Source organism: Haemaphysalis longicornis, unplaced genomic scaffold (assembly GCF_048455015.1).
Source record: "Haemaphysalis longicornis isolate Haplotype H1 unplaced genomic scaffold, Haemaphysalis longicornis Haplotype H1 scaffold_4, whole genome shotgun sequence".
Taxonomy (NCBI): Eukaryota; Metazoa; Arthropoda; class Arachnida; order Ixodida; family Ixodidae; genus Haemaphysalis; species Haemaphysalis longicornis.
In genome coordinates, this window is record NW_027526361.1 from 93,500,581 (window position 1) to 93,516,731 (window position 16,151).

The 16,151-nt window shown below is 48.1% G+C and overlaps 1 protein-coding gene across 1 annotated transcript in view; it reads left to right on the plus strand.

The window, feature by feature from the left end:
* The first annotated feature begins 1,823 nt into the window (after positions 1 to 1,823).
* LOC144179842 (uncharacterized) overlaps positions 1,824 to 16,151 on the plus strand; it is a 37,238-nt gene continuing 22,910 nt past the window's right edge. Inside the window, exons 1-4 of the mRNA XM_077708272.1 lie at positions 1,824 to 2,006; positions 2,648 to 2,857; positions 6,020 to 6,129; positions 9,425 to 9,539. Coding sequence (XP_077564398.1) covers positions 1,965 to 2,006; positions 2,648 to 2,857; positions 6,020 to 6,129; positions 9,425 to 9,539 — 477 coding nt within the window. The 5' untranslated portion in view covers positions 1,824 to 1,964. The remainder of the gene's footprint in view (positions 2,007 to 2,647; positions 2,858 to 6,019; positions 6,130 to 9,424; positions 9,540 to 16,151) is intronic.

Genomic DNA, 16,151 nt, shown 5'->3' on the forward strand with positions numbered 1-16,151 from the left:
GTGCATACAGGGCGAGACGAAGAACGCGTGCTGTCAGCCACGGCACGTGCAGAGAACACCGACCCGGGAGATGAGAGAGAGAGAGAGAAAGAATTCTTCCGGGCTTTGTGTGGTTAGAAGGCTGTTGGGGCTGCCGGTTTACGCCGGGCAACGACAGCGGCGGCTCTGATGACTACGGATGTTTGGGTCTCCTGCTGGTCTGAGCTCGCCAGTGCCTCCTCCCACTGCGAATTGGAGGAAATTAAGGGAAACAGTCTTTGATGCACCCACATATAATGCGGGATAGGGTCGCCAGGGATCCGCATACCTTGCAGTTTGGTGAGATGTAAAGTGAAGGGTGAGTGAGGTTGAGTTTGATCGATTGATTGATTTATTAATTGTGAGGTTTGTGCCAACGCTGTATGCAGGAGATGGGGGCGCCGTAGTGAAGGGCTCCGGGTGAATTCTGACCACCCTCGGATCTTTAACGAGCGCTGAAATCTCGAATGCGTGGGCATTCGAGATTCCGGAGCTTGTTAAGGATCCACGGGTGGTCAGAATTAATCTGGAGCGCTGAGTATAAAAAGGTACTACTTTGGAGGAGCCGCCACACGTGCTGTTTTGTGGTCGCTAGCAACACATTGGCTGAGGGGAGCTTTGTACAGGAGGAGCGGCAATTCATGTTCTTATAAATTCATGTCCAATAGCCTTGTATCCTTCAAACAAGCAAAAGAACTCGGGAAACGCGTGCGTCGTGAGGCAAGACGAGATAGTTGGCGCTCATTCATGACATCCATAAACTCATACGCCGACACTCACAAAGTCTGGACACGTATACGCAAACTCAAAGGGCAACAAGCACACAGCCTGCCCCTGGTTATACAACAAGGGACACACTGGAAGACCAGGCTAACACAAAATAATCCTGTGCTGGGTTCCAGGCCCTGCTGAAATCGCGGGGAATGAGACCGCGGATCAAATGGAAGTCACTGCTACACTTACAAGCGCAGTGAATGTTACAACAATACCCTACACCAACCTCAAGCCACACATAAGGCAACACCTTCGCAAAACAAGGCAAACCAACTGAAGTACACTGGCAGACAACAAGTTACACATAATAAAACCACACATAGGACGATACGCTACTGAGTCACACAACAGATTCATCGAAGTTGCCCTAGCTAAATTACGGATGGGCCACACACATGCGACAAACTCCCACTGGATCTCCAAGACACTTGTGTAGCAGGTGTGAGGAGGGCCTATCCGTAATTCACATTCTTATTACATACAAAGCACTCCACACAACAAGGCGCAAACATTTCCCTCAACTATACAGAGAACACATCCCACTACACCCAGCACTGTTTTTAGCGGATGATCCCATGATTCCTCTACAGCGCACTTTTAAGTTTCCTAGCGAAATAAAATTTTTACGCCTCATTTTCTATTCCACGTAGTTTTTGCACCTAATTTCACGCCATGCACTATCACACCCTGTCCTTTTACACCACACCAACCATCTTCATTGCCTTTTGCTGATTTTAATTTTGTTTTTGTTGCGAGATTTTAGAGTTTTCATATTCATCTGTCATACATAACCTTGTATTGGCGCTCTTTGCCCCAGTTGGTCTTGCGTCATAAACAACCAACCCTCATCTCCATTGTAACGTGTTTTTCCGAGACCATATTCCGTGATCGCTGCTGTGTAACCATTTGACGCCACCAAATGCGATGCCGTCCGTGTTCATCCAAATTTAAGCCGCCAAGATAAGCTAAGTTAGGCTGAGGTAACTTCACCGCATTTCACTGCGGCCGCTCGCTTTCCTGTAGCTGCTTCTGCAGAGCCGCCGGAAGGAAGAGTAGTACGGCCGAGCAAGCTGGTCTGCGTCCTTGGCTCAAACTTCACTCACGCGGGCGCCATCACTCAACTTTGCGACTACCTTATCTACCCGGACCTCGTGGCGTCGCAAAAAAAGTTCATGCCGCTGTACGGAAACACGTCGTGGGAAGCCTTCAAGCAGGTCAGTCGCACTGCATGCGCCTTGAGCCGCGGAGCGTCTCGTGGGCCAAGCCTAATCTCATCATCAGTTTCCATTGGGCTTCAGCGCTGCGAACGGAAGCTATTGCGTGGCGCAGAGCGGCATTTTATGCGCGAAAAACTGAAGGCACAATACACTTGTTGTACCGAGAGTACGCTTCGTGCGTAAGGGGTGCAGGCTTTTCGAACTCATGGATAAAGTACAAAACTGGGCACGGTGCAACAACAAAAGAAATGGCGGAGGGCTAACACTTGTAAACTTATTTATCCCGAACAAAAGCTCATGCGCACGCTACAGACAGCCCATCCATGGCGAGACTAAGCGTCCAAGCACTGGCGGAGCAGCCATTAAACCTTGCATAGTCACGTGGTACCGCAGCGGCAAGGCTCCGAAGGAGCGGAACACGCGGCGTGTCGTCACACCTGCCACACGTGCGCCCCGGCTGCTCAAGGTCATGGCGACGCGATGAATGACCTTTCACTCTAAAAAAACATCGGGGCACAAGGCAGAAAAGTCTTTCAGTAGCGCTAATTACGCCTACAGTGCAATGTAGTGTTAGAACACGCCGGAACAGTTCTCGTCGTTTGCGGGCCATGCGTGCGGCGGCATTGACGCTGGTGCAGGCAACCCTAGTGAGCCAGGCCACCTGCGTGGCGGGTGTCAGCTTTTCCCTCAACCAGCTTGGCCAGGCTGGCAGCACTGTGGACCGGATACCGCGCATGGCACCCGAGCTTGCCAACCTGGTCCGGATGCGCATCCAGGCCATGGGCGTACTCAACTTCATGCGCCACAAGCAAGATAACACCGCCTCTTTGCTCAACGGCGCGCTCCAGGTTTGTTTGCTACCACTTTGGATCAGCGAAAATATGCTGCGGCAGAGGTGTTACCAATTAGTCAGAAATAGTACGGGAGCGGTGGATGTGATTTAGTTGAATCGGCTATCACGCGGTGATTTAACAGTTTCGGCTTTCGTATTCAGTCGAGAAAGTTCGTCGCCAGTATTTTGAACGGTTTGAAGAACCGACTGATTTTAAAGCTAAGTTTTACATGTCAACCTTCCACGCGCTTGGTACACAGCCTACGTCAAATAATTGTTGGAAAATAACAGCCATGATCGGAGTTATAACAAGTGGTAATTGATTTCGCTTAGCCCTGGAAGCATTATGAAAGCAACAGCTATTGCCAGCACAGAATATTAGTTCGTCACTAGCACGCTACATCGGTACGATCTTTGTCTGTTTTTATTGCGATTTGTTCTCCAATGCCGATACAAAGCTTCAATTGCCGCAACTGAATAAAAGCCTGACAGTAGTGGCGTTGCTTCTGGGAAGTCATATAACTTCACAAAAACTGCTCCGACCCGTGCTCTGGAGTTTGAAGAAGAGGAGAAAGCAAGAGCAGTACCTTTAACGAGTTTATGTCCTGTGGTTATACGAAATATCAAAGCTACGTAAGATTACTCTATACTATTGAGCAGTAATATTTAACTCGTGTCATGAAGTACTCTACGAACCACACGTACTTATTGATATCGTAAGAGCACTTCGGCTATTAAAAAAGTTTTTTTAGGCCCTCCTTCAGGGTGCATAAGCAATGTATGCGACTTCATAACCGCGCATGTTCTCTGATCCCTCTTAATTCTGTGGGTAGAAGTTAACAGCCGCACAAGCTTACGCCCGCAGTCGATTACTACCTTACGATAACGCAATCGATTACGCCCTGCTTGCGATTGCCTTCGTTGACCTTAGTTCCGCCTAGTCGTGGCGTGCTATGACTTTCTTGGTTCAACAAACATAATGTCTACACCAGAGTGACCTCACAAAGGTCGACAAAGGATCACATTGCATCGACCTCAGCTCAAACACAAATCATTGCTCCCTATTTCAACCTCAACATTGGCATGTAGGCTTCGATTCGAACGGCGGCGGCCTCTTTCCAGATGAAGGCAAAAATCACTAACCCCTGTCTGTCGTAATTTGGACGCACGTTATAGATTGTCAGTTAGTCTGGATTAATTCGTAGCCCTCGAACTTTCTCGCCTCATGTCCGAGGTGTAGTTTCGGCGCACTAAACCCCAGAATTACAACATCATCGGGCTCGGGGTGCCGTTAGCCTGAGTCGGCTCAACATGCGTTAATTAAGCACAACTAGTTTCACTGCAACAATCCCTCACCCCTAGCTTTACCACCAACTCGACCAAATTATTAATTGTTCTGTTTACCTCGATTTCATTCGGGACTTACCCCGAAGACACAAAGGACAGACACGTGGAATCCCACCCACTTGGAGTTAAGTAAATGGGGGAAGTCTTCTTTCATATCATAGTTGAAAATTTCTTTCATTCAGTTGATGCAGCAATCATTCAGCCGATAACAGTAGCGCCTCTATACGCCGTACAAAACGGTCTGGGTACGCTTCGTCACCGCTGTGATTGGTTTTCACGCTTTTCACTCCACTGTTGTCTGTGTACTAGGACACAAAAGTAATAATCACCTAGAAAAAATGGCCGCGTATTTGCTCCTTTCGTTGCAAATGTCGACGAAAGACGATAGTCGACTGGCGCCCCTGCCACGTTAAATGCCTCCCACCTCTTTCCCGCTCCCCTGTCATGCTGTTCCTCTCGATTTCGTTCCTTCCACAATAACACGCTAAACGTTTGCTCAAGTCAATTCAAAGTTACTGCGTCCTACTGCTCCAGGCCGGGTGCCTCGATTGCAGCACTGCCGTAAGGCGGAGACGCGCGTGATTCGAGGCACCATACAACAATGTTTACAAAACCACGTTGCCCTGCTCCACGTACATTCCAAGTGGAACGTAGAACATGTCTTGTGGAAACTTTTGTTACTCTTGCTGTTTGATTTCTCAAAATTCCGCCAGAAGCTATAGGGGCGCAAGTAACAGGACGCGACGATTCTCTGCAGTTTAAGAACTATTTCATTTCATATCGCAAAAACCAAGCATCCACGAAGGAACACTGCAAATATCACTCATGCATTGATTTTCTGCCCCCCAGTTGCATAATGTTTTGTTGTTGTTCAACAATGTTGACAAGTACGAAGATTGCCACAGTACGTAAGCGTTTACATGTGGCTGTGAGTATATAAGACTATTGCGCAGATTCTGCTTCACTTTGGCCGGGTGGCTGAATCGAGTCACAGACAGACAGACAGACAGACAGACAGACAGACAGACAGACAGACAGACAGACAGACAGACAGACAGACAGACAGACAGACAGACAGACAGACAGACAGACAGACAGACAGACAGACAGACAGACAGACAGACAGACAGACAGACAGACAGACAGACAGACAGACCAAAATTTCTGCGTTTAAGTAGCTCAAGAAAGGCTATCGTCTTTAAGGCCTTCTAGCATCTCATGCCATTTAAAACTTGTCTGGGTGGGCTTCGGCACCACTGTAATTCGTTACTACGATGTTAACTCCATTGTTGTCAGCGTACTGGGGTACAGAACTAATATATTTAGGGAGTGCTATAAACTGAGCAGCCTAAATATCGATTTCACTACTGTACATGAATGCATTAGCAGGAAGACATCAATTCAGGGGCATTATATACACACAGCATATCGTATAAAAATACCAAGGCCCTAGCGCCTTCTATTAATAGCATCTTTTTATGCGGGGATAGTGGCACACTGAAAGCGCTACAGCCTGACAGGGGGGATTCCTCGTGCACATGTAGTCGACGTAGAAATTGTGCGCTCTTATAAAGTAACGCCTTCGCTAATAGCACATTCAGCGCCTAGTCACACGCGGGATCACACTACGCTGCCCTCGTCAACACACTTTCGGGGAACTTCGATGAGCCCTCAATTCGACTGTGTTTTGCTACCTTGAGCTGGGAGCGTTTGTAGCTGTCGGTGCCGTGTCGTTCGTATTGGTGCGCGCTGTGTTGCCTTCGGCCGCCTTGTCGGAGCACCCATTGCCCGACCGGTGGCCGCAGCCGTATACTGAAACCTCCCGTTACAGGCCTTGGCTAATGCCGTTAAAGGACAGAAGCACGCAATGACCTTCATCGGCGTGTGGCTGTACAACGAAAAGGCGGTGAGCGACTTCGTCGCGGAAGTGACGGGAATGCGGTGAGTATGCCCGGTTCCTGACGTAACGTTGCCCTTTGTCGTGACCTAGTCGGGTCATGGTCGAGAAACGTACCTCATGTGGCACCGATTGTTAACGCTTACCCTACAGTAGAAAAGAGACCGCTTTCTAGGGGCGTACTTTTTTTCAGCTTAAATTTCTATTCAGCATACAATGTCGGATAACAAAATAAAGATGATTGAATGGTTTTGGACTATAAAATGTCTATGTCTCGAAAGGTCCGAAAGAGAGTCTGCAGTATTGTAAAGCAAAATAAAAATTTAAATAGGGGTAAACAGTGCCAGACTTACCTTTTGCAGACATATTATGGCAATGCTTTTTCAAAAAAATAATTTTTCGGGGATCAGTTTTGAGAATGTGCAAATAAAATGGCAGCCATACGTTATCCTCGCTTCTATGGTGGTAAGAAAACTTACATTTCCGGCCACACAATTCTTAAGCTGTTTTTGCTGTTGGTGCAACGAATGTTTCCAGAGTCGTGTAAACCCGGTTTCATAGATAAGCGCCGCATTTAGCACCAGGACGAGATTCCTGCCGGAGCGCGTTAGTGAAAGAAAACAGCTCGTGATTAAACACAACGCTTAGAGTTCTAGCAGCTGTACGAGTGCGAAACAGCGCGAGAAACATGAGACGACAGGTGAGGCCACATGCACAGAGCGCTGACTAACAACTGAAATTTGTTATCGCTCGAGTAGCAATAAATAGGAAAATACTGTTAGCACGTAAGTTAAGACTATACAAAAATGATAAAAAACGGAATAGGCATAGAACGCAACAATAAAATACGTAATTTAAACACAAAAAGCTGTAATCGGCATCACAGATAGCCTGTCTCAAAGTGCATTTCCGGAACAATACACGGGCACCACCACACGCACCTTTATCTAGTCTTCAAGAATCAAAACTTCGTTCCTCGTGAGGGCAATGGAGTGTGCGCTTCTGCAACCATGTTGCCTCCTCTGAATTTTTCGTTTGCGTAGTCTCGACTGGGCATGCATATCTCCCCATTCAGGGCTAGTATCATCGGACTTGCAACTAAATCCTTGATGCACGAAATCGGGTGCGGGCACGTTTCAATAAAGACTGGCAGGTATTCTCTGTGGAATGGCCTCTCGACCGAAATTGTTTGATAGGAGGGCAGTATCGGCACAAGATTTCGCCGCGGATATAAAACAACCCCTGCACACATCGTGAAACTTTCTTTGCTTAAGTGCTGTCACTACATCTTAGAGATGCCACAATGGTTGAAGGCGTTTGTTCATTCATTCACGTTTGTTCATTCCTTCTCATTTTTATTTACTTAAAAACATTGGTTGGTACAATAGTGAAAATTGCGTCTGGGCCATTAGCAACAACGGTAGTACCGGACCCATGCAGCTGGTACACTAAGCATTGCAAGAACATAAAATTGCAAGAACATAGAATATGCAAATTATACACTGTTTGCAACAGGCGACGAGGCAAGAAACATCTTGTGAATAAACTAAACACATTACGGGTGTACAAACTTCATTGTTATAACTACAGAATTTATAGAAAAGACAACAGACAACCACGTCATGAGGGAACAAAAGGTATGTTGTTGTGCACAACTGATTGCAAAAGCAAAATTTCAAGAATTAAATTAGCGATGCGAGATTGTTGCATGTACTTCTTGAATGCGCTTGAAAATTTTTGACTTTGTTTAATGTGAAGCAGAATCGATATTGTGAACAATCTATTTTAGCTCCAATATATTGCAGAGTCCGGTTACCGTAGCAGTTATGTACCGTAGGAAGGTTGACGTTATTGCCTGAGCGAGTTCTTGTATTTCTGAGTGGCGTTATAAATACTGATGAGGTTAAGGGGTACCGTTTGATAATGTGTTCGGGGTAACACAAGCTATTTTGTAACCTCCTGCAGGGGAAAAGGGCATCCAGTCTACATGCTTGAAGTGCGGGGCTGAACGAGCCGTGCATGCGTTGAAAGTCATAATTCATCATAGTAGAACAATTCGAATGATAAGTATTTATTAATGCTTTGCTTTGACTTAGCATGTTAGGTTTCAGTGGAAGGTGCCGAAAGAAATTATTTTTAGCGTTGATAAAGGAAAATGGTAGCGTGCCTAGGCATCTAGCGTTGATTTTGTCACGAGGGATATTGTCCTTTCTGCTATAGCAGCGGATCTTTCTGGACCGATCTCCTTGTCCTCCTTATCAACAAGCTTTACGCAGACGGTCGAACCAATTTTTCTGCGACAGGGGCTCAAAAACGCCGTACCTTTTGACGCCTTAGAATGACATCCTTAACTGCAGAAGCGACCCCTAGTTGATCTACGGAGTTATTTTCTGTGCTTAACTAAAACGTGCAATGCATCTGCTTCGTATTGCTTTGCTGCTGTCGTAGCTAAGCGGGGTGGTGGGTATGACGTTGTAGGAGTGCATGGTTTGGCTAGACAGCTGCCGTTTTTGGGAGCTGCCACTGTTGGATAGGCTGTGAATTGCTTCTTAGCGTTTCTCGGTGAGAAGAGAAGTCGCTCAGAAACAAATTTTGAATGTAGTGCGTCGCTTGCCTTTCTTTTATCCATACGAGATGAGCGCTACGCTCACATCTGCAAACCTATCCTTAAGCATTGCTTAGTCTCAATGTTTGTAACGCAGCTGTGTTCTGTCATCTGCGGTGCACGAAAGATTCAGACCAAAGTGTTTCACTGTACTTGAATTCCCTTGTGTAACTTAAAATTCATACTGCCTCATAGAACGCATACCTTGTGCTACAACACGTAATAACGCCATGATTAGTTTCTCTGAGATAGTCGGATTTAATTTTTATTCACAAGGAATTTTTAATGCAGAACATGATTACTCTGGTACCCCTACTCATAAGTGTATCAAAGTGGCATTTGCGTCTTTACTAGTGGTATAAGCCGGATACGTCAGATACATGTTCCGCAGTATAAGACATCAGTCTTTTATCACTCTTGACCATGGCCAGTACACCATGGAGGACGATATATCAAAAGTAAGCTCTATCGATAAGGCTATATCGTTACATAGGAGTTGTATCTCGACGGGGTATATCAGCAGACTTCCCTAGGTGAGTATACGTATGAATGGCCCACACAGCAACCGTTAACAAACAGCTGAAGTCGTGCATTTCGAACGTTTTCTCAAGCACACTGCGTTTTTCACAGTGTCGGATAGTAACTTTGGAGCCCCTCATAACTTCGTACCGTGTCTATGGGCGCCAATTGCACTCTGAAGATGTCCGTAAGCATGTTTTTCGTTCTTTTCCCAGGTCGGTGGACACGATCATTCTGCAGACCCATATGTCCGAGCCCATCTTCTCGGGCGGTCCCTGCTTGGCTCGACCAGTGTCTCTGTTGACATCACTCGAGGAACTGCCCACCTTCGTAAGTGAATGCCCCTGTCGCGACAGTGAATGCGACGTTCCTTTCGCGTGGGCCGCGCTTAGAATTGTTAGAGGCGAGGGAAAAAAATGGGTGGTACAGGGTCAACAACATTAATTGCGGAAAGATGCGAAATGTTTTTTTGTCTTTTTGTTTTTTTGTATATTTCTGACGGCGGTACGAGGTTGGTTCGGAAGGTGTACAACTTTGTGTTCGTTGATCAAGGACCAGCAACTGAGGGTGGTGATGTTCGACTCCTTAACTAGAAGCACTGAACCCATCCGGGTCTGAAAGCATGGTGCAAGACTTCTTTCTCCCAAAGTGTTCATTGTTTAGAAGGGGCCTTTCGAGCTTTCGGGGTTGCGCTGTAATGAGAGATGTTAACTGGTAGCAATGGGGAGCGAGATGATCAGCAGATGAACTGCAACAGCAACGCAACAACAGCAACACTGAAGACGAACACCAAGCAACTGAAATTTTGGCCAGCTCTTAGCCTAAGAGCCTGGCGCGAGGTTGCACGACATACTGCCCGCCGGAGTGTCTCGTGCGGCCTGGATCACTGCTTGCGGGTCTGAAAAGCTTATACTCGTTATTGCGTTTTAGCAAAATGGCTTTTAAGGCGAGAGACTGATATGTCTATTTGGAAGATGGCCTTGCGTGAGCTCGGTGTCGGCACGAAGGGTACAAAAACCCAGCGAAGGCCAGAAGCGAACCAACTGCGCATGCCATCTGTGTATATGAGATGAATAATCATTACCAATGTTAAGGATTAATTGGTGAGCGAGGTAACGATGGTTAAGGGGATTTGATTGATTGATAAATTGATTGATTGTAGGGTTTTAATGCGCCGACGCAACGCAGGCGATAAGGCGCGCCGTAGTGGAGGGCTCCGGATTAATTTTGGCCACCTGGGTTTTTTTAACGTGCGCCGAAGTCTCGTACACACGGGCGTTTTTGTTTTTGGCCTCCATCAGAAAAGCAGCCGCCGCGGCCGGGAATTGAACCCGTGACCTCGTGCTCAGCAGCGAAACGCCTTAGCCACTGAGCCACCGCGGTGGGTGGTTAAGGGGATTCGGATGAATTGATTAGACGAATTAAGATGAATTAATCAGTGAGTCGTGATTGATAGCGATGACTCTTGAGGTTTATAAAGGTGCGTTACGAATTATTCGATAGATTGAATGAAGATGAAGATAAAATTAGGTGTATTAGATTGAATTAAGGTTACTTACGATGTATTAAGATGGATTAAGACGGATTCAGGCCGCCAAAATAGCGTGGGTGTTGTAAGGATGGGTGGACGTGCATATGAAAGGTAACCGTCAAAACAGCAAGCCACACTTTCGCCTTCAAAACACGTAAGCAGACTAATGGGGAGGCGAAGCTAAATTTAGCCGCGAGAGGGCAGCACTGATTTTGTTGTGAAGCGGCGTGTTTTTCGTTTCGAGGGAGTCAGGGGAGTTCCCCCAATGCTTTCCGCGTGCTTGGTTAAGGGGCTCGTGCGGCCGCTTTGTTCGCATTCGCAACCCTACAATCAATCATTTTTTTGTGTGCGAGTCGGCGATGGCGTGTGGCTGAAGCAGGGAGGCGGTACTGTATTCCACAAGTTTGCATGGTCACTGACAGTGATAGCGATTGTGCGTGTGCCTTGTTCAAAAAAGTTTCTACCAGTGTGCCTGGCTGTTATTAACTGCGTTCTTGTTATTGCAAGATGGGTTCTGGAGGGGATTAAAACGAGTTGATTGCTGTTTGTCCTTTTTTTGTTTTTTCTCACATGCACAAATACTAGTAATTATAAGACGTACGCACCATATTCGGTGTATCAACAGTAATTAGAAGTTATACACTACAAGCTGTGCTGTTGTACTCCAAGCGGGTCACTCTCTCACAAACGTCGCAAAACAAAAATTTCTTCTAGGACATGCAAAATGGAAATGCGGCATTGTCCGCGCACCTGTTCAATAGCGTGTTCATTTTAATGCGTTTTTATAAGGGCCACCTGATTGTTTCAAGAGTCAGAAATAACATATTAATTATAATAAATCACGTTTATCTCAGCAGAGCTTGGGTTTGGGATAGTTGGTAGCGGTAATCCATGTGTTTAAATTTACGAATTTTTAGATGCGACGCATCTCTTTCACTCGCATTGTCCCTCCGGCGTCGTTCGGCGTAGTCCGCATCCCTCCCCCATTCTCCTCGCCGCGCCAGCTGCGCGCTAGCGCTGCTCTCACCGCAGCGCCATCTGCGTGTTAGCGCTCGGCGGCGCTCGCTCCGTCGCCGTGCCAGCTGTACGTGGGTGCAGGTTAGCGCGCAGCTTGCGCGCAGCTTGCGCTCGGTTAACACATGTGCACGCGCTGCTATGCGCTGCTCTCTCTCATTTCGCTGCATGTAAACGCGGTAACTGCGCCGCTCAGTCGTTCCGCCGCCGCTCCGCAGATGACATCCTCCGATGACCACCGATGATTTGAATGGAGACTAACAGGCGGGCTATCGCGATGGTCGGCGAAACCGTAACAATCACCAGCCACCCCGATAAAAATTTACACCATCTTCCCGCGAGGGGAACCATGGGGTAGATGCGACGCATCGGGGGTGAACATGCTGCGTAAAATATGGACACACAACAACAACGGATACGCTAACATAACGGAAACGCAAATGAAACCCCCGATGCGTCGCATCTACCCCATGGTTCCCCTCGCGGGAAGATAGTGTAAATTTTTTCAATAAAGCTCAGTTTGAAGCTTAGCGCCTGTTCCTGTCACTTCCCTCTGTCCTTGTCGGATTTTTTTGCGCTACAGGAAGTCACGTTTATCTCACACTTCTTGCGAGCCACAGCGTTTCTGCAGTCCATAAAATCTGGATGTCCGAAGCGCGAACACGCGAAGGAAGTAACAAAAAGAAACACAGAGAAAAATATGCTGTGACAAGCTGAAAAGCTGTCACCTTGGTGAGGAAACGACGGCAGCCGAAGACCGCGGAACAACGGGTTTCCTCCCTTGAAGTCGCCGGGACCGTCTGCCGGCCGCGGGTCGCGTGGCAGACGACGCCGACAAAAATGAACTCTGTAACTACTTTACATTTAAACCGAACTTGCTGGACACGTGCTGATGCGGATGCTTACATCAGTTGAAAGAAAATTTTATGAGAGCTCTTCTTATCGCGAGAAATGCAGCATGCGCGCAGCGAAAATAGCACGCGCCAATGCGGGGGCACCCCCCGCGTATTCTCGAAAAGGGGAAACTGCAGCGCACTCCGGCGATCGTTCGGTAGCCTATGTGCCCCTAGAAATGCTCGCAAGGGAGAATAAATATGGCCGCGGATGCCCAAGGTGAGCTGCTTGGTGCAGTTACATTGGCGAAGGAGTCCCATACCGAGCTCTGTCTCCTCCTTCACGTAGTGGGAGCGGCGAGCAGGCGAGCTGCTTTTGCGTTGATGACAAAGAGGCATGGAGGGAGACGAGCAGCAGCGATACAGAAACAGCATCCTTGCGGGCGAGCTTAACAGCATGTCTGGGGCAGAGCGATTTGCCCTTACTGAGGCCCGTGTTACGGAAGAACAATGCAAGGCAGACCTGGGCCATGGCTGCCCGTAGCGGGGACGATAACTTTAATGACACGGGAAATCTGCCTGATGATGATGGCTGGCGCATAGCCAGCGGGAGATTTAACATCCTTCCGCGCGCGCAACGTTCGTGTCCAGCGCTGTACAAACGCTGTACCGCACATGGAACTTGCTGGCCAGTCGCTGGCTTCTCCAGGTGGCATTGTTACTGCGTCTCAACCAAATTCCGTCGTTGTTCTCACTGATGTTTCTTTTCGAACAATGCGCGAACTGAGTCCCGCCGTCCATTTCAAAACTTGAGTGGATCCTTTGGCTCCTTGCAGAGACACGAGCTGTTGCTCCCCTCCTGACAAGTTTCTGACTTCTCCACGCTGAGTAACCTATCTAGACTTTCCAGTGTTCGTTGAGTCTCCTTTCATATGTGTCTTTTCGCTTCTCAATTTCCAACAGACTCCATAGAAAGTCACGATGGTCGGAGTGCGCCGGAAAGGGAACTGTTGCATTCCCGGTGTCTTGAACCTGCAGGGAACGCATGCTTGTTTTGGGTGGGCAGGCCGATAGGATCATGACGGTGCCCAGAGGTCGCCGAATTCTTCATCTGCTCAAAACGCCTAATCATATCTCTCCCTCCGCCAGCGAGACAATTGCTACGAGGATGTGAAAGAAGTCCACAATCCCTCATGGTTGGGTTTCGTTTCGCGACTTCAATCCGTGTAAAGCTGTCATGAAGTGCTGTCCCCTCTTGCGCTTCCAACGGTGCATCCGCGTCGTACAACTTTCAGCAGAGCCTGGCGTCGCCAAGCCGAAGCGGACGGCGCCAAAACTATGCGTCCAGCTCGCTGAAACGTTTCGAATCCAGTAGGTCGTCTTTAGAAATTGTAGTGGGAGGGGTGTCGGGAAATTATCAAATTTTCGCTGTTGCGGTAGCCTCTGAGCGGCGAGTCTAGCAGTGTTCCCAAATAGCTCTTGCGCATCCATCGGGGTCGCTTTCGATATTTTGTGATTCCGCCGAATTTAGTTTGATGCTTGGTGTGAGGTTTAGTTTCATGCTTGGTGAGGCCTAGTCAAGCTGCAGCTCGCAGCTTATAGCCCAGGAGGCCGTCCAGCGGTTGATCTGGAGAATAATGAATAAATGAAATACGGCTTTTCGATTTCTTCACACGGAGCCGAAGCTATGAGCCAGGGTGATTCTGCTTCTACACCTTCAGGCGGATAGAACGGCTCAGACTCCGGGATGGGTGTGACTTTGCCCGCTGCTGCAACGTTTTTTGATAGTCGAGTTGCTAGAAGTGGTAAGGATCTGCCCTTCATGAAATCGGGAACGAAGATGTACTCAAACACAAACGGAGGAGGCTCTATCTTTTCTTTCCCGTACTTACCCTCATGTTTGTTGTATTCCATTTGCACGGAAGCAGCCGAGACGTCCTTGTCGGTGGCTGGCGTAGCCTCGCGTTCTTCACAAATGCCTCTCGTTGGGACGCTGGACGCTATCTGGGTTCTGGGCCTACCTGCATGTTCTTGGGTTTAGCCCAATCTTTAGCGTTTTGGTATGAATAATACTGCGCTGAAGGGACGTCTTGGTCCTGCACAAAGCCTTGCGGAATGTTACCAGACAAATTGTTCTTGATCGTCTTATCTTGTTCTGTCCGAGGTAGGCAGCCCTTCTCTGCGCCGCGCGTAGCGTCGGACGGAACGGTTTCTTGCACCGCCGTCATAAAGCAGTAATTCTCGAGAGGAGCTTCTGGCCTCACGCTAGCCTGAGTAGTGGCTGCGGACGTCATGGTCGCATATGCCTTTGTTTCGTTGGCTCCCCGTCAGGGACGTGAACGTCAAGACATCTGTCTGCAGCGCCGGTAAGTAAGGCTTCAAACGGTTCGCAGTACTCACGTTGACGACATCGGGATGGTTCGAGTCACTGTCGGCCGTCGTATCCACATGGACCACAATCCACGTGGACCCACGTGGCTCACTGTCAAAAGCAGAAACTTGTAGCTTCGGTAAGACAACTGCAGAGGCCGATATGCGTGAGCCGCGTTGAGGAGGGTCATATGGATGGGCGAAAATGAAGTCGGTTTTATGTCTCAGGCCGAGAGAAGGAGGAGACCCCCGGCTTGAGGTTCACACAGCCTTGCGCTTTTGACGGTTGTTTACGCTGCTCAGATCCGCCCTCAGCCGGAGGTCAGCATGGCTGGCCCTGAACAACTAGCGACGACAGATAGAATGCGTGCGATGGATAGGCTGCGCCGACAGCAACGTATCCTTCGTGGCGCAGTGTCTAGACTGCTCAAGGCAGCGACGAATCTTCTGGATGCCACCTCAGCGTCTCCGCACGACCTGCAAGAGGCCATTGACCAGCTGGAGAGCAAGTACACCGCACTTCATGAGGTAGATCAGAAAATCATCGATCTTCTTGAGAGGGATGAAGTTGAATGTGACTACTTCGACGCCTTGACGTACAAAGGAACAAAAGCTTGATGTGGGCGAGTTGGTACATACTGCTAAAAATTAATCGGCGCTAAAACAGGGACGAGAGGAACACGTAACTCACAACACGGTGCCGAACTTCCAACTAGAATTTATTGAAAAAGATGCTGCTTATATACACAAAACTAAAAAACTAAAAACGAGAAGCAATTGTCACGTCTAAATGCATCACGTGTTTAAAAAAGCCACTTCTTTATCAGTCAGCGATAAGGACTTTGTGTATCGATAAGTTTTGTGTATATAAGCAGCATCTTTTTCAATAAATTCTAGTTGGAAGTTCGGCACCGTGTTGTGAGTTACGTGTTCCTCTCGTCCCTGTTTTAGCGCCGATTAATTTTTAGCAGTACAAAGGAAAGATAAGTCATGCCATAAACCGCCTGCGCTCTCCCTTGGAAGTCTCCGAAGGCTGTCGGCCTGAGACGTCAATGATGTCGCGGAAGCTACCGCGAGGCACGGCCCAGAGTCCTAGACAGAGTGACCCGTGCTTCTTTATTCGATGTGATCGGAACCATTATCCTCATGACGATCGCGGTGCGTGCTCACGCCTGCTTCATCCTATTCTTCCTT